General features: G+C 40.6%; 4 protein-coding genes across 5 annotated transcripts; 1 reads left to right on the forward strand and 3 right to left on the reverse strand.

The window, feature by feature from the left end:
- The first annotated feature begins 8,814 nt into the window (after positions 1–8,814).
- On the forward strand, positions 8,815–11,791 carry LOC115690383 (uncharacterized). 2 transcript variants are annotated; one of them, XM_030616711.2, is made up of 6 exons: positions 8,815–8,980; positions 9,078–9,152; positions 9,229–9,287; positions 9,515–9,564; positions 11,044–11,186; positions 11,302–11,791. In XM_030616711.2, exons 2-6 carry the CDS (start codon positions 9,133–9,135, stop codon positions 11,501–11,503), a joined length of 474 nt encoding a protein of 157 aa, XP_030472571.1. In that variant the 5' UTR covers positions 8,815–8,980; positions 9,078–9,132; the 3' UTR covers positions 11,504–11,791. The 2 variants fall into 2 exon arrangements, with proteins under 2 accessions (XP_030472571.1, XP_056163877.1); XM_056307902.1 differs by having other exon boundaries at positions 8,840–8,980; positions 9,091–9,152.
- A 153-nt stretch (positions 11,792–11,944) lies between these two features.
- LOC115690384 (ADP-ribosylation factor 1-like) lies at positions 11,945–14,546 on the reverse strand. The gene is made up of 5 exons (XM_030616712.2): positions 14,057–14,546; positions 13,709–13,779; positions 12,899–13,018; positions 12,428–12,546; positions 11,945–12,326 (listed from the first exon to the last, which is right to left on the reverse strand). Exons 1-5 carry the CDS (start codon positions 14,202–14,204, stop codon positions 12,236–12,238), a joined length of 549 nt encoding a protein of 182 aa, XP_030472572.2. The 5' UTR covers positions 14,205–14,546; the 3' UTR covers positions 11,945–12,235.
- A 404-nt stretch (positions 14,547–14,950) lies between these two features.
- Positions 14,951–17,288, reverse strand: LOC115690382 (stress enhanced protein 1, chloroplastic). Its single transcript, XM_030616710.2, has 4 exons — positions 17,125–17,288; positions 16,914–17,018; positions 16,038–16,216; positions 14,951–15,207 (listed from the first exon to the last, which is right to left on the reverse strand). Exons 1-4 carry the CDS (start codon positions 17,168–17,170, stop codon positions 15,103–15,105), a joined length of 435 nt encoding a protein of 144 aa, XP_030472570.1. The 5' UTR covers positions 17,171–17,288; the 3' UTR covers positions 14,951–15,102.
- LOC115690402 (ribosomal RNA small subunit methyltransferase-like) lies at positions 16,064–20,838 on the reverse strand. The gene is made up of 3 exons (XM_030616732.2): positions 20,343–20,838; positions 18,872–19,634; positions 16,064–16,213 (listed from the first exon to the last, which is right to left on the reverse strand). The coding sequence occupies exons 1-2, from the start codon at positions 20,658–20,660 to the stop codon at positions 18,891–18,893; spliced, it is 1,062 nt and encodes a 353-aa protein (XP_030472592.2). The 5' UTR covers positions 20,661–20,838; the 3' UTR covers positions 16,064–16,213; positions 18,872–18,890.
- Positions 20,839–21,516: the final 678 nt, after the last annotated feature.

Raw genomic sequence — 21,516 nt, forward strand, 5'->3', positions numbered from 1 at the left:
AATGGTTGGAATGGACCATGGCTTTGGGGGCATGGAACATATGCTTTGGAAAAAAATTAAATATTATGTATCTTGATTCCTAGATATTAATGGGTATGGAACTTATGTGTTTTTGTTTCTAAACTCCAAAGGGTCTCAATGTGCAATCGATTTGATCTTAATAAAACGAGCTTAGACGATGACTTCTTTACGGGTTTAGGCGTGCACGTATATGTCTATGTAGTTAAATGTTGGGTGTTATACAAATTCGATGGGTTCTCGATCAGAATGGTGTTAGGGATCACGTTCGAGTCGATCCAATAAATGAGTCGGCGGCCGGGCTAATCTGCTAGTCAAGATCAAGTCTCTTCAGAAGGTGAGGTCAAAATCGAGACATATCCAAGAAATAATTATTCTTCTCGATCTCAGCTAACCTGACTTTTGGCAACTTTTTTAGGATTTATTAACATAAATGATGTTCCAAGAATCTGTTTTTTTCTCAATATAGAAAGATGATGGATTTCGTAAAATAAACAGCAAATGACATTTAATTTTCTTGATGGATTTATGACTCGCTTAATGATTTTCTCAATTGGACAATAGCTCTTGATTTTTTCTTCCCTTTATCACTAGCCCTTGACGTTCTAGATTATTAACGCATTGGAATCCTTTCCTAAAGAATTTCTCGTAACATGTCAATAGTGGGTAAGTTGCCGCGCATGATAATCATTCTGTTTTTCTATTTTTTTGTTTTTCTATTTCTAGAATAAATTTTGATTTTAGGAATAGGTTTGAAACATAAATGAAAAGTAAAAATTTTATAGTTTTCTATTTTTAGAACAGAAATGAGAAATAAAAACTACTCTTATTGCTCGCCCTCTTTACTAGCCGGCCACCCATTCACAGTCCGCTAGCCGCCTCCCGCCGATGTCTGCCAGCTGTCTACCGCCGATGTCCGCCGCCACCTGCCTCTCGCCGCCGTCTGCCATCCTTCGCCGCCACCTGCCTCCCACCGACGCCCAACGCCTCCCACCGACGACCAACACCTCCCACCGCCGTTCGTCACCACCCGTTGCCCGCCTCCTGCCGTCCGCCACCGTCCGCCTGGGAGGGAGAAATTTTACGTCGTTATCAAACAAATTTTTATTTCAAGAACAGAAATTTGTGTCATTATCAAATGTATATTTTGGCTCAAAAACTCGTCCAGAGATTAGAAATAGAAAATTTTTAGCCAGAAATTGATTTTTGGAACATAATAGTTATCATTCACGCCCAAATGTCACGAAAATTGAAATGAATCTAATAGCAAAATTCAATTATTCCATTATTTCTCCATTTTCTGAATTAATTACTCATCATTAATCATATTTCACGAATTGAAAGTCCGATTTTTTTTTAAAACATAGCTCTTAAATTGGGAAGACTTTTTTGCTGAAAATTCCTAATAATTCTTCCTTAAATTTTGGTGGGGTCAAGATTTATGGATGGACATGTAGATTTTTCGAAATTATTGGGCCTAAGCCATACATGTAAAATCTCTTTTTCTCCCTAGGGGAGAGCTATGAGTAGCAATGTCAATGAGAAGTTGTGGCATTTAGTGATGATTGGTGTCGGCGATGCGATTTTGATTTTGGTAAAAAAGATGAATAAATTCACGACTAGTGAATGCGTGACCTATCTTTTGTGTTATTGAGCGTAGAGACAGAAACTCTAGTGAATAGAACGTCAAAATCTATTCGATTTGATCGATGTGACTTGCACTCATAATGAGAAACCGATTCATGAAATTCATCGCTTGAGGGATGTCTTGTTGCTCGCATAAAAGGTCGGGTTGGATCAAAGTAAAGAACAGAAGCCCTAAATAGTAAGTTGGCAGCAGCAACTGCATTGCCAATGTTGGCATCGCCGGCACGGGCTGGCGGTGGTTGCACGGGCGCCACCTGCGGAGGTCGAAAACCGAATCTCGATCCGGGTTGCTCGATTTCCAATCCCGACACATCAGACACGAGACCATCGTTATAAGTTATACAATTGGAGGGAGAACTCCGATGTGCGACCATTCCATTGTTCGTGTCGCTTATTTTGGGCAATTTGCACAATCGTGTACGTCGGCTCTCGACTAATTTATCCAATATTCCCCAGAAAAATAATTTGTTGTTGTACCAACTAGATTATCATTAGAAAAATAAGACAATGGAGTTGTTACTTTAGGAAATAATTGTTATTATATAAATATATGTGTCCACTGACTGTCCAGCACTTACATTTTAAAAAATTTTGTGCATCCCATTACTAAAGAACGTGAATGAACTGAGACATTGATTAGTGTATAAAGTTAGGAATTGTTGTTTCTTTGTTGCACTGATGCATCTATCCTTAGTGTTACTTGGTTGTGGGCGACACATGATTGCATTCATTAGGAACGAGGTGTGGCGGATTTCGCGCGATGGATGGATGTCGTCCCAAACCCAAATGTGATAAGCTCGATCGTATCACGATTGCCTACGGTTCTCAACTGAGATCAGGTCCCAAACCCATCGCATGTAAGCGCGAGTCCTGTGATACGATTTTGACCCGGTCACATATTTTCGAAGAACACGTGATCTTGTGAATTAAGATTCGTATCGTAGTATCGATGTGTGGTGGGGGTACTCTTTTTAAAAAATTTGCGGGACTAAAGTGGTGGGGGTACTCTTTTTCTTTCCTTAAATTTTCTATGTGCTATACCAATCATACCAGCTGGAAGTCACAATGTTTAAGGCAGGCCGGCCCTAAGGAATTGACCCAAAATATCGAACTATTCCATTGGGACACAAAAATTGAGACCCCACTTTAGTTGACTTTTGACCTTCAATCTCTTTAAAAAGTGGTGGGATGATTAAGGTATATTGACAAATGAGGTTATTATGATTTTAGAAGAATAAAATGAGTTTGATTAAAGTTCTGTTTGTGTTTATTTCGTGGAAATTGAATAATTAAGAAAATATTTTTCAAAAAATGATCGTTTATATTGTTTACAAAAACAAATAAACGATTTTTTTTTATTTTTCATGAAAATGTTTAGATTTAATTTGTTGTTGATAATGAGTACATTTTTCCTTGACAAATTATTTCAAGTGATACAAGTGATCATTTTTAGGAAATGTTTCTCATATCATTTATTTTCCGTGAAACAAACAAAGCATAAATTTTTACATAAGAAACTTCATTATTATAATTAAAAACTTCATGACAATCCTTCCTCCAAATTCCAAAATAGTGAGCTATTTTTTTATAGGAAAATTTGTGCTTGTCGTCTGTATATACTCACTTTTTTTTAATTAAATCCCTGCACATTTAACTTGTCTGATCAAGTCCTTTTACTTTCACAAATTTCCTAATTAAGTCCCTTCAACATTAAATCCGACTAAATCCAACATGACCATCAACCGACATGGTAGTGTCACAAGGATGAAATTCTTCTAACATAGGTGCCCATATGTAGTCATTTCTATTGACTAAATTTCATCGACATCATACTCTAATATTGTCCACATTGATGAAATCTTTCCACACACGTCCATGCAAGTACCTGCAGATTTTGTCGCATCATACTTTCACATCAGCCAATAGCGAGCTATTTTTTTTATAGGAAACGTTACGCTTGTCGTCCAAATATACTCACTTTTTTCTAATTAAATACGCGCACGTTTAACTTGTCTGATCAAGCCCTTCCTATTCTCACTCTCCCCTCCCGTTGATTTTGTTTGAGTTTTTCTTTTATTTTCTTATTTTTTTCTCTCCCAATCTAAATCTGGGAACTCTCTTCTCTCGGTCTAATTCTAGATCTGAGAGTTTGAACTCTTCTAATTTAGTTCTAGATCTAAGAGCTTTTCTCTCCTAATTTAGATTTGGGGAGTTTAATAATGTTTTCGGGGATTCGATACCCCGTTCTCTGTCCGTGTACAGGTTCTCTGCCTTCGGTTTTATTGATGATCATAGGAGCTTTAGCATTTTGCTGAACCACGAAGATTTGTTCTTCCAAAAGGTTAGATCTATGTTTTTTCAACCCGTTTTGGTTGTCTCCATCCGGCGATGGTGTAAAGGAAGCCGAACCTAGGCATGCACCACCAACAGGCAATGCCGTAGCTATTAGAGAAGGACTTTCCGGTATGTACTCATTACTAATAGTGATACGAGATTTAGTGATCGGCCGCCGATTATTTTGCTTGATAGATCCGTTTTTATAGAATGAGTATGTGCTTAACCCTACCGGTGCTCTGTTGATCCTCCTTATTTTTTGGATTTGGCTTTATTTTGTTGTATTATGGGATTTGCTTTGCTTCGATTTTATTTGCCGTGAAAATCACTATACTTCTCATATATCCTTTTGAGCAATGAATACGATTTTCTTTCGATCAAAAAAAAAAAAGATCAAGCTCTTCTACTTTCACAAATTTCCTAATTAAGTCCCTTTAACATTAAATACGACTAAATCCAGCCGGCATAGCCATCCACCGATGTCATAGTGTGACATGGATGAAACTCTTCCAGCACGTGTCCACATGTAGTTGTTTATATTGACTAAATTTCATTCACATCATGCTGTGACGTTGTCCACATTGGTTATATCTTTCCACACACATCCATGCAAGTACCTGCAGGTCGCATCATATTTCGGCATCAGCCAATAGTCATGTCAGCCAAATTTGGTCAAATTCGATATCGAAGGGCTTCGATTATAATCCGATGATTCGAACCTTTGACTCGACTCATCTACCGAATACACGCAAACCGCCCACAGGACTCACGAGAAAGCAAACACTACCTCTAAAATTATTCTAAAGAGGGATAACATTGCACTACAAATATAGAATCTCTTAACCTCCAAATCAAGCTTTAATCACACGGTCGATCCCTACCAAGCACAAACTCTCATACCAAATGCAATCGCCGCATGTTGGACCGTAGTCTATTGTCCATCCCACCTCTTATGCAGCAAGCTGGCAAAATCACCTGCTCCAATAATTTAATTCCACCAGACAAAAATCACTCTCAGGCTTATAATAATACAAAAATAATTAGCATCTCGTCATTTTCCTATGTTGTTTAATAAATTTTTTTGGCATTTACAAGTGATGATGTCGGGAGACATAAAATATGTTCCACCAAACTCACTTTGACTTGTCGAGACAAGGCCTGCTTAAGAGGCAATAACATAATCATACGAATCAGTAGAGTTCAAATGTTCAAATTGTTCAAATCGAACCGCAGCATCAGTAGCTGTCAAAAGATGCTTTTGAGACTAACATTCTGCAATTTTATTTACAAAATTTTACCGTCAGTCAGCGCCGCATTGTCCACGGTTTGACTCTATCCTCTACAAATTGGTGGGTCCAATTTATAGATTAATAATGAGATAATGACACGAACAGTCCCTAAACTTTGGGCCAATGTACAATTTGATCCCTGAACTTTTAATTTGTTCAATATAGTCCCTGAACTTTAAGCTAATGTTCAATGTGGTCCCTGAACATATTTGTTCAATATCATTCGTGAACTTTTGGTACATGTTTATATAATTCAGGGACTGAATTGAACATGTACAAAAAGTTCAGAAATGACATTGAACAAATTAAAAGTTCGGGAATTATATTACACATTGAGTTAAAGTTCAGGGATTATATTGAACAAATTAAAATTACATATTTGGCCAAAATTCATTGACTGTTTGTAGGGGTGAGCATGGTCCGGGTGGGCAGTTCCCACCCTAGAACCGGAAACCGCCCACTAAGGGCCGATTTCAAAAAATTGGAACCAGTCCCACTAGTCAAGGACAGAGACGGAAAGACGAAGACGAAGATGGAGATAGAGAGTCGAAGACAGTGAGCTGAGCATCGACCGAGAAGAGTGAAAGAGTGAGAGTGAGTGTGAGGTGAAAGCGAAAGAAGGTGTTTCTCGGTTCAATGTGAGGCTGTAAACTTCAAGCTAGTTAGGTTTAGTTTAAGAATTTATGATTTTTCTTTTTTAAAAAATAAAATTTTAAATAAATATATTATATTTGTTATTATATTACCTGTCCGGTCCGGGTGGGCGGGCGGTTCCACGCCTAGAACCGGGAACCGGACTGGTACCCACCGGTTCCCTTAGGAACCACTGGTTCCGGTCCGGTTCTAGGTAGTCTGGGCGATTCCCAATTCTTTTGCATACCCCTAATTGTTTGTGTCATTATCCGATTAATAATCAGTCAAGCTTGATTTCGTTGGAGTTTTATTCGATACACATGGACTGCGTAGTTTGAATGCACCCTTGGAGAGGTTGAGTACATCGAGAATTCGAATATAGATCCCTACCTTGTATTCCTACACCCATTCAATTATTTCAGACTTCGCGTTTTTTCACCGGCACGCGCTCCTTTTCTCTCGCCTAGGACAAATGAAAAGGGTTAATTCCCATTGATCTTAACTAGGTTTTTTTTTATTATCATTAGAAAATGCAAAGTCCATTGCAGGACTTATGTCCTAACCGTGGAGTCTTGGGTTTAGCTGCATTTTGGTTGGGGTAGTCAGTTGGTTTTTAGATGGGATAAATACGCTAAAATTGCAAAAAGTTTCGTATGACGCTCATTTTGGTGTCAAAAGTTTTTTTTTTTTTTGATCATTTAAGTGTCGCTTTAAAAAAATCACTTGAATGCTAACTCCGATTTAGATCGTCGGAAATCTGACGTGGCCATATTCTATTAATTTTTCCAACCGACGTGGCTCGACGGCATGCTTCAATCAGCGTATATACCCCTAAACGACATTGTCTACATGTTTTGCCCCAAATTCGAAACGCTTATTCGATTTTCACCCAAAGCCACAGTCTTCCCCTCCAAAACGCCAGAACTTCAATCGACCGGATTAATCACCGGGACACTAAAAAATCGTGACTTCCTCCATGTCGACTTTGGACAATAAAGATGGGAGCCTAGCCAATTTCCCCGAGTCGAAGATCCTCTCCGAGGTAAAAATCCGACCCTCGTTCATTTTCAAGTTGCCTCGATTTTCAATTTTTCCCCTCGATTTCGAGTTTTTAGAGATTCGATCCGATCTCCGTTCTTTTCCCCAGGAAAGCGTCGACGCCGCCGAGCTGGAAGCGAAACAGCAATGTTTGGGAGGAAAAGAAGTGCAAGAGGAGAGACAAGGCAACGGCAAAAGCAACGGCAAAAAATGTAGCCTCGCCAACGACGTCGTCGTCACAAGTGGTGATAATTTGACAAGGCGCATGGCGGAGGAGCGGCAAGAGAGAGGGAGAGAGAAAGAGAAATTAAATTGTTAAGCGGCATCATTTTGTGATCAAGGCCACCTCGTTGTTCGCACTTAAGTAATTCTTTTTTCTCCGATTTGGCACTTAAGTAATTCGGCAAAAACTTTTAGTGCTAAAGTGAGCATCATACGAACCTGTTGACGCTAATGTCCTTTGCCGTTTTAGATGTTTGGTGATTCATATGAATGGCTAACTTAGTGACAAGTGACAACCTCGGAAAATATGGCATACTTGACCAATATCTAGTGTGTCGAACTATATTTATGGATGCATTAATGTTTCCTACTCTATAGTGTACATCACAATCCATATATCTACAATCTATAGCGAAATTGATGTTTGATGCGTCAAGTCTAGGTTGCTAGTGCATGACCACCCGTGTACTCACTGACAATTCACGTGTCTACCTACCGCATCTTCAATGCATTACATATTCTAACGCTTCCACCAGTCCTTTTCAATATAGTTGTGTTAATCTTTTACATCAGTCTGTCTCTTTCTAAACATAGAAATTCAAGGTCGATCGAGCCACTGAAAACTTATTTGTTGTTTGTACATGTAAATTTCGGGTTCTACTGACATAGGCAAATCACATTTAATTACAATTTTAAATCGGAAGTCCTAAATAATAAAGATTTAGCAAATTTTCTTCTCTTTTTTTTCCCTTTAAATAGAGATTTGGTTTACTAAAGTCGGAGGTTCCAAGTTCAATCTGCCATTGCCCGTTATCGGGATATGGTCGAGGCCGGAGTGTTTGTCCTGCCAGACGAGGGACTAGTCGGTTGCCGGCTGACGACGGGCTTGTGAAGATACAAGAGAAAGCAAAGTGAACAACCTCCTCCAATTAAAAAAAATTAACACCCTTCAATAAATATATGAAGTCGGTCCTTCAAATTAATGCACTTTTAGACTTGAGTTAGAGAACACTGCATCACTTTTAGAGACAATCTTCAAGATAGTGTTATTATATGGTTATACAGGCATTTTCCGCGCAATGCGCGTGTTCGTGTCTAGTTATGTTTAAAGCTAAACTCAATTGGCTTCCGATCGGTTCATGAATTTTTAGTCACTTTTTCGAGAGTTAATACCACGAAAATTCCAAACTGGTATAGTTTTTTTACCACTAAAAATTCCAAACTGATACACCTATGACAAATTTATATTCCGTTAATTTTCGTTAATTTGGATTAATACCACGAAAAATTATAAACCGGTACACTTGTCACAAATGGAGGGTAAAACCTCAAATTGGTACACTTGTCAACTGTCACGTACATTCAACTTAGTAATTTGACGGTGAAATTTAACGGAAATTAATGGATGGTAAATTCTTCTCAGTTATATAAGTTTGGAGTTTTTGATAGTCAAAAATTTAGTTTTTAGTAAATTTATCATAATTGTACATTTTTCCAAAGATAAAAGAAATTAAATTAGAAAAATCCTTATATTTTCATTACCAAGAAAGCTGAAAAATCTTTTTCTTGAGCAGCACAAGATTTTCTTTCAAAGAGAAATCATATATAAAAAAAGAAAAAGAAAACTACAATACTTCAAACCCCCAGCAAATTAGAGCTTCCACGGCACAGCATAGTTCCGCTCTGCTTCCGCCATCCTTAGGTCTTCTTCAACCTCCGGCTCCGCAACTTCTCGCCGCTGCGGCGGCTTGCGCTTCCGACGAAACCCAAAACTTTTCCGGCGACTTCTCTTCCCAAAGGTACGGCATGAACCCTATAGAGGGTCGCTCCAAATTCTTAGTTTTCAGTTCTTGGGGATGCAAATTGAACGCCGTGTTCTGCATTCTGGGTGCGAAGCGAAAGCAAGCAGGCGTTCGTCGCCCGCTCGGGAAAGCTCGGGGGACTAGCAATCATGGGCAAGCCCGGCTCTCGGTGGGTTTCCTGGTTTTCCGATGCTATGTGCATTCTGAGACATTGTTCGTGTGTTAACGGTTCCGATCTTTTGCAGGTCGGATTTAGCAGCGAAAGCTGATCGCAAGTTCGAGAAGAAGCTCCAGTTTTATGCTAGTAATGTTCAGCCCGTTCTTGTATATGACTGGTAGAAAATTTGATGTTTTTTTCCTTCTTTTAGGGGGGATTCATGAGAATTGCGTTGATCGTTGTAATAATTTAGCTGTCGCATGAGCGGTGATGTTTCATCTTTGTCTGGAATATGCAATGTTTTTTCTTTCCTTTTGATTTATTGGGGGTGTGATTATATGTGAAGTGAAGCCCTTTGTTTTGCTTTGATACAGAGGTTAGAGATACTGTGGCTTCTTTGAGTGCAAAAAGTGGTATTGGCAAGGTGAGTTTCTGTCAACTTATGCCCCAGTTTGTTTCAACTTGTTCTTGACATGACACCCTCTTGTTATCCTGTTCTCGACCCTGCTTTGTCGGGCGTCGGGCATGGTTGCTTATATACATGCGAATACTTGCTCCTCGTATTGTTGTTTACATGCGGTCTCAGATAAGTGTATAATTTTGGCATTCAGAGAATGATCACTAAGGGATATGGTTGTGGAGGGGTTTGAGTTATTCGCTGTAATTCACTATTCTTCGCACATCAGTCTGTGAACATAAAAATAGCTTTTGGCGGTCCTCCAATCTCTTGTCAAGAGTTTGATGTCTGCTTCCAGAAAAATGAAATTAAGGGAACCGCCAGCTCTTTCCGTCTTCACCGTAAGTTGAAAGGGAAGCATGAATGTGCTCTGTGACCAAACAAAGTTCCTACTAACAATACGGGATGACTCATGTATATTGGTTGGAAGAATTGAAGGGATAGCGGGCTGCTCTATTTCCTTTTTCTGTGAATAAAAGACAAAAGGACAACATCCGAACAAAAAAGAGATGGTACTCCTGTCGCCATTTTCTAATATAAGCATCATGGCCTGATGAATCTGTCAGTTTAATAACGTAAATTGCAATATGTATGCTACAGTTGCCTTTGTCACTTTAATTGGAGTCAATGATATTGGAACTATAAGCTATGTCAATTCTGTCTTTACTTCATTAAGCTACAGCTAATCCACTTGATTCGGAAACTGTTGCTTGTTTCCGTTGTGATGTCTTCTCCTTTTCAAGTGTAGAACCATGTTATGTGTAAAGCAAAGAATAATTTGATTATCTTAGACGTATGTTATGGCTTGATTCTGTAGAGGTTGAGTAACGAGGAGATTTGATTGCTAGAATAATTGAAGAAACATGAAGTGTTATAAGAGAATTTGTTAGATGAAGCCACTAATAAGATATATTTTACTGAAATCGTTCTGATGCTGTTGGCAAAGATAGGTTTCTGCCATTGATCGTAACCTAATCACGGCCCTCGTGTTTTAGTTATTTTATCTTATCCTACCCATCCTGTATTGAAGAAACATGGAGCGTTACAACAGGATTTGTTAGGTGAAGCCGCCAATAGGATATATTTTGCTGAAATCCTTCTGATGCTGTTGCCAAAGATGGGTTTCTCACATCGATCTTAACCCAATGAAGGCCTTCATGTTTTAGTTATTTTATCCTATTCTTCCCATCCGGTACAGTTTTTGCACTCACTAGAAAATAGGAGCTTTGACTTCATAAACACATATCTCCTGATGGAAACCCAACAACGGCTTGACACAGATTGAATTGTGTTAGCTAGATTGATTAATATCTGCTCGTTAGTTAGTGCATACATGACGTAATGTTTGACTAGATGATGCGTCTTTGGTATAAAGCTCTCTGCAATGCGAATACAGTGTTTAAAAATCAAGGTACGCATGCTAACACATTTGTGTTGTTATGACAGAAGAAGAAATTGAGAAGCCGGCAGAAGAAGTTGAAAGCATACGACCTCTCTGCCCTCTCCGAGTTCCTTCCTGAGACAGATACCAAGCAACCATGTCCACCCACTGAGATCAGGCTCAGTTGCAGATCTAGGGGGAAGCTAATGTAAGTGTTTCGCACTGCTCTCTCAAACTGCCTAAAATATCCTATTGCGGGATTATTCTTCTTTTTTTTTTTAAAAAATTCTAAGTAGCAGCCGTTTCAATTTCCTCTTTTTCAGATTGAAGGAAGGGAAGCAGTTGAGTACAGTCCTTAACCACCCGGCTTTCCAATCAAATCCTCTGGCCGCCATTCAACAGCACTTGGAGAGCACACAACCTGTTTTGGATGAGAAACCCAAGAAGAAGAATAAAACTGGTGGAAAGAAGAGCAAAAGCAAGAAATCAAAGGCCGCTTCTGCAAGTCAATCAATGGAGATCTAAATCCACATCTCATGGCTGAGAAGATCTTTTTGTCGGCTCCGAAGATGAAAGTAAAATGATGCGCGTGTGGGTTGGTAGAATTTTCCTGTTGCCCGTTTGCCCTTTTCCTTATTTTGAAGACGATGACTACCAAAATGAGCGGGCACGCTTGCTTCCACCAAGACACAAGTCTTTGTCATCTGGTAGTGCTGTACAGAAATTGACCATAGTCCTGACTTTGTGGTATGATTTCTTGTTCTGAATGTTTTAAAGCGCCTATCCCATTCTGATTCAGATCATTTCTACTCAGATTCTTCATAAAGAAATCTCCCGTTGTCTTTAGGAGAAAAGATGCATTTTGTGTGATGTGTTAGGGATTCAATGATGGATTGGCAAAAATCTGCTAAGCTGACAAGATTTGGCAAATAATAAATAAACCTACACTAATTATTTGGGCATTCATTGAATTGGTGAAACTCTTGGTATTCGTTTGCCACCATATGCAAGACCGAACTGAGAATACAGTTTACAATTATCACTGCGGCCAATCACAATGACCCTGACCAAAAAAAGAATTGATTCTGCTTTTCTTTAACTTGCACTTTAAGGTTTGATGATGTCTTGGAAGTTCGGTTTGCTTATAAATGGCTTGTATACGGCTCGAGAAAGATGCAGCATAGATTCCATTCGTCAATCTGCTCTGTGTATGTTTGTAAAAGTTTCTGCTGCTGAAGAGTCGAGCAAGAGACCCTTCTACATGGCCTTGCAGGGGATGTTGTTATGCAACCAATCGAGGCCTTCATAGAGTCCCTGTCCAGAGGTGGCAGAAGTGCTCTGTATATACCTGAACAAAATATTTATCTTAGACAACAACAGTTGAGACGAAACCGATCTGTAACTCGCACAAAGCCTTTTCCTTCGGTGAATGACAAAACTAAAGCTTACCAGTGACGCTGACCGAGTGAATGCAGGCCGAGTTTGTCGGCTATTTCGGAGGCGTGCATAGGTTCCTGCAGGTCTTGCTTGTTGGCAAATACAAGAAGAGCTGCATTACTCAATTCCTTCTGCCAAAGAAAATGATGTACTGTGACATGCAATTAATTTTAACGTAACGCCAAGGCCCGGAGACCTTGCAATTGCTGATTATAAATGAGTACCCTCTGAAGGACGTGAACTCAAGACAGTTATGCATCTGTTTCTCCTATTTTGTTTCTCTTCTGCATAAAACTATATGCTTTTTGAACTTTGCCTCATAGCTCATTGACAATAAGCAGGCCATTGCTTCATTCCGAGTTGCTTTGAGGGCATTCCACTTTCAAATGGTGAAGACCAGCAGCATCAATGCAACGCAGAGGATGATAACAGAGCTACTGTGATTGTCTTAGAACAATATATATACATGACCTAGTGACTGACCTCACTTAGGATCTTATGCAACTCGCTCCGAGCTTCGCCAATCCGCTCTCTGTCGGTGCTGTCCACCACAAAGATGAGTCCTTGTGCATTCTGGAAGTAGTGTCTCCACAGAGGCCGGATCTGGTACGCAGGAGTCTCCATATCAACTAAGCATGCAACCGACTTCGAAAACACGGTATAATACTCGACATCTTTCAGTCAAGGACATGGTGGCCAAGAAAGGGCTTCCTAATGCTGTATGTGATTATGCCATAAAACTTTCACTTCCATGGAAAAACGTTGGATGGCTTTTTGACCAGATTTTCGCTACTAACCTCTTAAAAGTAGTCACTTGTCACGTAATAGACTTTGTGAATCAGACTCTTTCGAAATTAGGTATATTTAGGTGGACTTGCAATCAACTGCACCGTGCACCTAGACACCATCACTTCGGTGGTGTCCACGTGGGTCCCACTTGATTGCTAGATGTCCGGGTCGCCGGTGTGCGTACTCAATATGGAGCCCATGTGGTTTGGGAATTTATGCAATGGTGAAGGTTGTCGCATTTATAAGTCGCCGACAGCATCTTGTGAGCACTAGGTGCTTGCTTAGTACTCTGTTTTTCCCAGGTGAGATGCTCTAATCACAAAACAGGAATGTAATCTTCTACAGCCTCAGAATCTATATCAAACGCAACAAGATGAGGTGCTTAGTACTCTTTTTCCCAAGGGGCGATGCTCTAACCACACAACAGGAATGTAATCTTGTACAGCTTCAGAATCTATCTCAAACGCAACAAGTCTGAACATTTAAAGACAGAAGTCGTATTACCTTATCCTGCCCTCCAACATCCCAAATATTAAAATTGATATCCCTGTACTCTACTGTGTCTACGTTGAAACCTGCCCAGTAGAGAATTATAACATATGATGACTGACCTGTACTCACTATGAAAGATTTAGACTTTTTCCTTTCCGTAATTTACAATCTTCTTCTGATATCCCATCTACATGCTTTGGATTTCAATGTGTCATTATGTTAATTTCAGAGATTAGCACAAAACAGTGTGTGCTTAAAGATAAGTGGTAAAGTTAGATTAGATATGCTGGTAAAAGATTTCGGTTGAGAAAAAAAGGAAGACCAAAAGGTTCAGTCATCATAAGTAAATGGTGTGTGTACCGATGGTTGGTATTGTTTGGACGACGTCGCCTAACTTCAGCTTGTACAGGATGGTCGTCTTGCCCGATGCATCAAGACCCACCATTAGTATCCTCAGCGCACTCTTCTTCAGAAACCTCTTTGCAAATTTAGATATCGCAACCCCCATGCTCGGAGTTTGTGCAGAGAGGGAGCAAGAACAGAGAAAGATGGAGTAAGATTGTTCCGTCAAGAGAGTAGACTCGAGAATGAGATGGGAAACAACTTGAAAATGAAGGAAAATGGCCACTTGAAAGGAAGCCTATGGTTGAGGAAAGATCAGACCTTTTGTTAAGAAGATCTCTTATTCACAAAGTAAGCACCTTGTGAGATGCAATTGCAAGAAAAGGGAAATGGAATTGATTCTTGTATAAAGAAGAGGAAAAGTCGATTCTCTTAAAACCCTGATTGATGCAGGGGTACGAGTGCCAACATCTAAAGGCACACGATCACTGACATAACCAACACTACCTCTAAAGTATCCAGGCATATCTTTAGACTTGAAAAGGCTAAAAAATAAAATGTATATTGAGTGCCCATTTCAGCAGAAGTGTTCAGGCTTTCCTTTTCAATGTGATAACTCGTCTATACCAGATCTAAAGGGAAAGGCTCCATGATGCCAGAAACAGATAGGCAAACTCTTAAAGGGGAAAATGTAATTTTCTATGCGACAATGGTTAATGGAGTCATTCCTCTTTTTACTTCACCCTGTTTGATAAAAGAATAAATTGGATCATGAGAGTTGATTCAGCAGCATTCTCAGTGTCAAGAGGAAGCTAAAGGCACAAAGCTAAAATTGCTTTCATAGAGAATGCAATGATATACCCACCAACCATGGTCAAAAAGGCAAAAAGATGAAGTAAAAGGAAATGCAAATCAGAAGAAAGAGGGAAGAAAATTCCATTACTTTTACGGTCACAAAGTCGTATGACATGTGTCCCTTACAAAAATTACAACTAGAGAATATGTACTGAGTAATCTCCTCACAGTAACAAACTTTACAGACACAAACATCACCATGGATCCAATCACTTGCTAGAGGCGGACTGGAAGATAAAGACTGCCGTCAGGACTCCCACTAATGCTGTAACGGCCAAAGCGACTGTCGGCAAAGGGGATGTCAGCCCAAAGTTCTGCAGGGATGAAGTCAAAAGTATCTCGTGAGATACTTCTCAAACTGTGAACATAGTAAGTTATGTAGCTAGGACTGCACCTCACAGCAGTGAGGAACTCCAACAAAGCCTTACCTAAAATCAAAAGGAAGCTGTTTGTGCAATACTAACTTCTAGAAACATATCTACCTTCATTTGATTAGCTTCTATTCTGTGCTGTGTAAACTGAATTCTAGGAAATAACTTCCGAGATAAAACAGAAGCTCTCTCATCTGCCAACAGACTCATCAAAATTACAGATACTAATTTAGCTCCTGAGAATAGCTTATTGGTTTTTGACAGCGCAAGTCATTGTTGACATCAACTGTAAATAAACACAAAGTCAAAAAGGCTATTAATTTCAAGGCCAAGAAAATATCTATTGAGTACTTATAATATGTATCTCATCTCATGCATTTGTAATTGGTGCCAGGGTGGAGCTTCAGCCAGGATATACTTCAAATCTCAGAAAAAGACTTCTACAAGTTCCTTTCATAACCCAAAGTTAGGACTAAGGTTCTATTACTGCCAACTACGTTAATATCCACAGCCAGACTTCCGAAGTTAATTTAAAGGGAGAGATGTCACCGCAGCCATGCCCGCTATTTTTTCTTCTTTAGCAGGAAAAGAAAAAGACCATAAGTCCCAACACAATTACTTATCTTGACAAGCTGCGATATGACTTTATGCGGCATGGATCTTAACATAAAAAGTATCTGTAATTGATGAGTACCCAAAGGCAGAAACCACAATAGGAAAAGAATGCTATTTGGCAGTTTCGATTTAAAATTCAGACCATGTGCCACCCATACCTCCAAAAGTCCCTTGCCTGTTCCTATTTCAACACTGATTGCCGCAGCAAATCCAACCATTGCAAGACGGCCCAGCCATACATCTAAACTGTTCCCCTCTTGAGTATTCTGCTCACACCTAATGGATACTGCTGCTGCCTTGCTTGCAGATTTTCTAATAGAGGAGGATCTCCTTACTGCTGCATTTGACCAAGAGAAAGAAAAGACGAAGAAACATCAGCATGTGGTGTAGTGACTAGCCATCAATGTTGCAACACAAAGGCATTTCTAATTTCAGCAGATTGAGAGAATTTCCAGCATCCAAATATAGAAGGACATACACTAATACATGTCGTTGCTAACATGTCATTAGTGCACACATTACCAAATTCACTAATGCTAATGATGCTACAGAGTATTGCACAAACTTTAAACAGTTATAAAGGTAAGAACATGTGGTCCTCGATAATGATCCGAAGGATACAGCGGTACAGGAAAAACAAGTAGCAACTATCTGCATAGCAATGCCAGACAGTCTGTTGGGCTGATGGGTTTTCTCGAAGCGAATTTAAACCTGATTTCAGATCAGAAAACAAGTCAGCTTGGTTGGAAGTTGGAACCCATTAGGCTTCAAAGCCAGCTCAGCTCAATAGTTCATGGAGACTCTCATGAAGAAATCACTCTTCTTCACTCAACTGGGCCACTAATTCATTAGCACCTAATTAGTCTGACATAACAACCAAAGCAGCCTCACCCACCTCACTCACTTCCTCCGTTCTCAACGTCAACTGTCATCATTTCAGCCGCGAAGCTCTCTCGCCCAATTCAGACAACAGCTTGAGCTGGTCCGTTGACACTAACATGACCCGACACTCATTCGAATTCGGGAATGCTTACCCAGAGGAGAACCGGTGGCGAAAGTGGCGCCGCTCGGACCGCGGCCCGGGAGCCGAACCCGAGGGATGACGGTGGTTCTCGGCGGGCCGACGACAGCGCAGAAATCTGCGGCCAAACAAGACAAAAGCGGAGGGTTGAACCGGTGCAGAGCTTCATAAGAGAGATGACAATGGAGACAAATTGCCGCGGAGAGAGATGAAGAAAAGGGTACCGCGAGCAGAGACGGAGAGCGAAGCAGAGACTTGAGCTGCGGCCATGTCAGACAGAGATAGAGAGAGAATTGTGAGGCGACAAGACGAGCTTCGAGAATTTTATCTGCTTCTGCAACTGCGAAGCATCGGAGGGAGGGAGGGAAGAAAGAGAGCGAAAGCAAGAAGATGATGATGACGATGTCCACCCATTCACCCAGAGAAGGGGATTGGGACACGTGTCTCGTTGCTGCGTGACCGTCAGGTATTTTTAGCTTTTCCCCCAGAAAAGATTGGGAAGAAAAAAAACATGAAATAGGTACATGCGCGCAATTGAGACTTACGATTGTGATAAAAAAATACGTAATTAAATTTTAAAATTTATCACGAAAGTATAATTGAGTCATGATATATTTAAAAAAATGCAATTAACGTTCCATACCTACTATTTTCACCTTTTCCATGTTGAGATCATGGCTCAAGATTACGGAAAACCGTCGACAGAGTGATCATGTTATACTTTTCAATCGATAGGCAAATCTAAAGAAACTCCAGTGAGGAAAAGAAATACGAAATTTTGTTTGCATCCACAGTTCTCAAATTCGTGGTGTCTTGATATTAGGTCAAACAAATGAACCGGAAATGTCTCCGCGGGGGGCCGCAATATAAACAACCCATTGGAGGGTATGCGCTTCTTTTGTCTATCCATGGTTGGAGTTGTGTCTGTGACTCGAACAAGCGATGTCTGAAGCTCGATGACATAAGCTCGCGGGTGAGGGAAGAAAGCCAAGCTGGGATAAGCAAAAGAAGCATGCCGGTGGACCTACGTCGTGAGCACGGGACGATGTTAAAGCCGAGTGCAGCCGTAACATCGCCAGGAACAAAGGCGGTAATTGAAGGGGTATACAAAATTACGACGGACAAATCACTGAAAACTTGGTCAAGCTCAAGCCAGTTTGGATGTGCTCGAACCAATATGGCACCGGCAACTAGACGAGCGACTGAATCACTGATAAGCCGAAACATAGAAAATCTTGCAAGCCAGGGGATCTTAGCCAAATCTAAATCGCAGGGCAGGAACTAATTTGCAAGCGCACAGTAGAAGACGCAAGGAAGCCCTTGGCGACAACCCCCGTTGATCTTTCATATAGTTCGGTTGATGTAGACGGAGCTAGCCGCCCGCGAACTGTGTCGTGCTAGTTTTCTGCAGTAACAGGCGTGCAATGGGAGACTATACCATACTTCCTAACCGTGAACTGAAATAAGGTTTCAGCTACATCCGTGCCACTTCAATATCCCACCTCACTTAATCAAAACAATCTCGTGATTTTAGCTAACGAGCTTATTGTCTCTCATCTAGTTCCTCCAAAGTCGATAACAAGAACGGTATCAAGGATTCAGAGAGAGTAAATGTTAAATCCCCAGACAGAATCTTGCTTCTTTTTTTACTATCAACACCTCGCATCAGCAGCGGTGTGAAAAAGAAGGGAAAAACAAGAACATCATAAGGGCAGTTTGTCTGATAAAAGGCATGGTTAGGGAAGAGAGAGAGAGAGAGAGAGGGGCAGTGTAATCTCAGCTGGGGTAATAAGTACTAGCAGCAGTGTAATCTCAGCTGGTGTAATAAGTACTAGCAGGAGCCGCTAAGTTAAAATTCTTATCGTAAAATTGCAACATGTAGATGATAACTAATCAAGTAAGTCAACAAGGACTTCTTCCTCACTCTTACATTTAAAAGCTGTGAAACTAAACATCGCCAAAATTGCATACCTCAGAATTGCAACACTCTTCAAGAGAAATGTATACCAGCCTTATTAAACAAGGAGAGCAGGTACAAGAACTCCTGCTGCGTAAGCTTGGATGATCGTTTCTCTTCAAAATCCCCCTCCTTCAACACATTCAAAACTTTCGCCTTAAATTCGGACACTTCCCCTCCGTCGCCATCCTCCAACTCCATCTCGTCGTCTCCACCGTCATCGACCTCCATCCTCAAGTCATCCCCATTATCTCCAAAATCCAAACTGTCCATTCCAACATTTGAATCCCCTGATAAATTACTCTGCGATTGTTGTAACGCCTGGAGAGTCTTATAATTCTTCTCCATCACCGAAAGGATTGTCTTCTGCCTGAAAATGGAACCCAGTGTTTTGTTCTTCCGATTGAAACATATGCGCATCAACCCATCAAACTCTCTCACGAGATTTGCGTCAGGAGCCGGTTTTCGTGGCTCGATTCTAACCACAGATGAGTCCACCTTTGGTGGCGGCCGGAAGTTATTCTTTCCGACTTTGAGGAGATGAGAGACTCGAGCACGCAGTTGGGTGTTTGCAGAGAGACGGCAATAGAGATTATCACCGGGTTGAGCAACCAGTCTCATTGCGAATTCCCTCTGAAACATAATCACCGCACACCTGAAGGGCGGTTGGTGGTTCAATAACTTGAATGTGAGGGGAGAGGAGATCTGGTAAGGAATGTTGGCCACGCATATGTCAAAGTAGGGTAGATCAGTCTTCAACACATCGCCCTGGATAACCTGTGTATGTGAAATTTGGAGAGAGAAACTTTGATCATCTCCAACAGCCGTTTTAAAGAAAAATTACAATGATCTTTAAAGGAACACAAAGCAATCAAAGAGCAGCCTTGCAATTTCCACCGCTCAATGAAGCAGAACAAGCATGCAATCAAGAGCAGTGATATACATTCTCAGAAACCGATAAAAACAGGACAGCCGTATAATCTTCACGACTCAAGCAATCAATTATTACACGCGTTACGATTTTCACGGGGAAGAACACCAATTCATCGTCAGTGCCTAGCGTGTGACGTTTGATTCAGACCCTTTTGCAAACACAAAAACTAGTCTTGCTGGTATAGCTTGAACAATCTGCTGTATAAAGCTCTACCAACATGTCGAGTCTGTTAACCAACCATAGATGCAACGTAACAGAGCCATCCTTATGACTTCTTCACAGAGCAAGATAGATTGAAGCTACAAAATCTTAAGAATTCTTACCAATTAACGTTGTTTAATGCTAAGTGCTGATAAAGTAGGAAGTTCCAAAAACAAAGCACCAACAACGCAAGTCAATTCATATGCCCATCAAAACCCTTTCAACTCCTCAAAGTCTGTTCAAAATTGCAAATTTACTCAAAATTGCAAATTCACGCACAAAGACCCTTCTTTTCGCCGACAAAGTCCAAAACCTTCCCGGATAAATTTCGATTTCAATAATCAATTTACCTTCAAGCGGTGCGAGTAAGGCGTGCCCTGAAACCGGCGCTGGAGCTCGAGGACCATGCGGGGGTCGAGCTCGACGGCGACGACGGACTTGCCGGCGTCAAGGAGCTTCTTGGTGAGGTTACCGGTACCGGGACCGATCTCGAGGACGACGTCGGTGGCCTTGATCCCGGATTTCTGGACGATGGAGTCGACCAGGAGCGGGTTCTTCAGGATGTGCTGGCCCTTCGACTTGTGGAACGAGATGCCCCCCTGGTACGGCGCCGCGGCGGCCTTGGCCTTGGCCTTGGGCTTGTCCTTCCTCACCTTGCCCCCCGCCATTGCCAGTGAAGCGTGGTCTCGAGCCTAGGGTTTCCGACGGTGACGGCGGCGGCGGCGGCGGCGGCGGCGAGAGCTTAGGGTTGGAGGCTGCGAGCTGCTCCGCCGCCTTCACTTTCTGTTGGAGGGTGGCGCGGGTGATTGTAGGGTTCTGCCGTGCGCAAGTTCGTGACTTCTATTGTAATTTTCAAAAAGTAGAATTATTTAATATATATATATATATATATATGTGTGTGTGTGTTTTATGATTTTGTTAAATATTTCTTAATAAAAGGCAATACTTGGTTACGGCTGATAATAAAATGTTTATTTAGCGTCATTTTCATTAAACAACATTTATCCCGTCTAAATGTTTTTTGTTTTTTTTAGTGCTCCATAATACTTTTCACTCAAAGCTGTATAGTTAATAAAAATATATATCGAGTAAATAAAAGGGAAAATGACACAAACAATTATTGAACTTTGGCTCAATATGCAACGTGATCTCTGTATTTTTAATTTGTTCAATGCTGTTCCTGAACTTTAACTCAATGCGGAATGTAATCCCTCAATATTTAATTTGTTTAATGTAGTCTTTGAAATTTTTGTAACATATATAAAAATTTCAGAGATGACATTGAACAAATTAAAAGTTCAAGAACCGCATTAAATATTAAGTTAAAATTTAAGGATTATATCGAACAAATTAAAAGTTCGTGGACCAATTGAATGGTCAAAGTTTAAGGACTGTTTGTGTCATTATCTTTAAATAAAATAAAAGGAACGCATTCTAAGGGAATATAACATGAAAAGTGTTATGATTTTTATACAGTGTTAACTTCGGTACCAAACTTTACTAGTGATCACTTGAGTTCCACAT

Source organism: Syzygium oleosum, unplaced genomic scaffold, assembly GCF_021117445.2.
Source record: "Syzygium oleosum isolate NSW1041296 unplaced genomic scaffold, Sole_v2.1 Sole_v2.62, whole genome shotgun sequence".
NCBI lineage: Eukaryota > Viridiplantae > Streptophyta > Magnoliopsida > Myrtales > Myrtaceae > Syzygium > Syzygium oleosum.

Bases quoted from the DNA above. Each gene is read 5' to 3' on its own strand.
- LOC115690384 (XM_030616712.2), bottom strand. From the start codon at position 14,204: ATGGGGGTTGCGATATCTAAATTTGCAAAGAGGTTTCTGAAGAAGAGT. The intron at 13,780-14,056 runs GTACACACACCA...TCTACTGGGCAG, and splicing joins CCAAACAATACCAACCATCG to GTTTCAACGTAGACACAGTA. The intron at 13,019-13,708 runs GTAATACGACTT...CCTGCGTACCAG, and splicing joins ATGTTGGAGGGCAGGATAAG to ATCCGGCCTCTGTGGAGACA.
- LOC115690382 (XM_030616710.2), bottom strand. From the start codon at position 17,170: ATGGCCGCAGCTCAAGTCTCTGCTTCGCTCTCCGTCTCTGCTCGCG. The intron at 17,019-17,124 runs GTACCCTTTTCT...GTTTGGCCGCAG, and splicing joins GCTCTCCGTCTCTGCTCGCG to ATTTCTGCGCTGTCGTCGGC. The intron at 16,217-16,913 runs GTAAGCATTCCC...GGTCAAATGCAG, and splicing joins CGCCACCGGTTCTCCTCTGG to CAGTAAGGAGATCCTCCTCT.
- LOC115690383 (XM_030616711.2), top strand. From the start codon at position 9,133: ATGGGCAAGCCCGGCTCTCG. The intron at 9,153-9,228 runs GTGGGTTTCCTG...GATCTTTTGCAG, and splicing joins ATGGGCAAGCCCGGCTCTCG to GTCGGATTTAGCAGCGAAAG. The intron at 11,187-11,301 runs GTAAGTGTTTCG...CCTCTTTTTCAG, and splicing joins AGATCTAGGGGGAAGCTAAT to ATTGAAGGAAGGGAAGCAGT.
- LOC115690402 (XM_030616732.2), bottom strand. From the start codon at position 20,660: ATGGCGGGGGGCAAGGTGAGGAAGGACAAGCCCAAGGCCAAGGCCAAG. The intron at 19,635-20,342 runs GTAAATTGATTA...TCACATACACAG, and splicing joins CTTACTCGCACCGCTTGAAG to GTTATCCAGGGCGATGTGTT.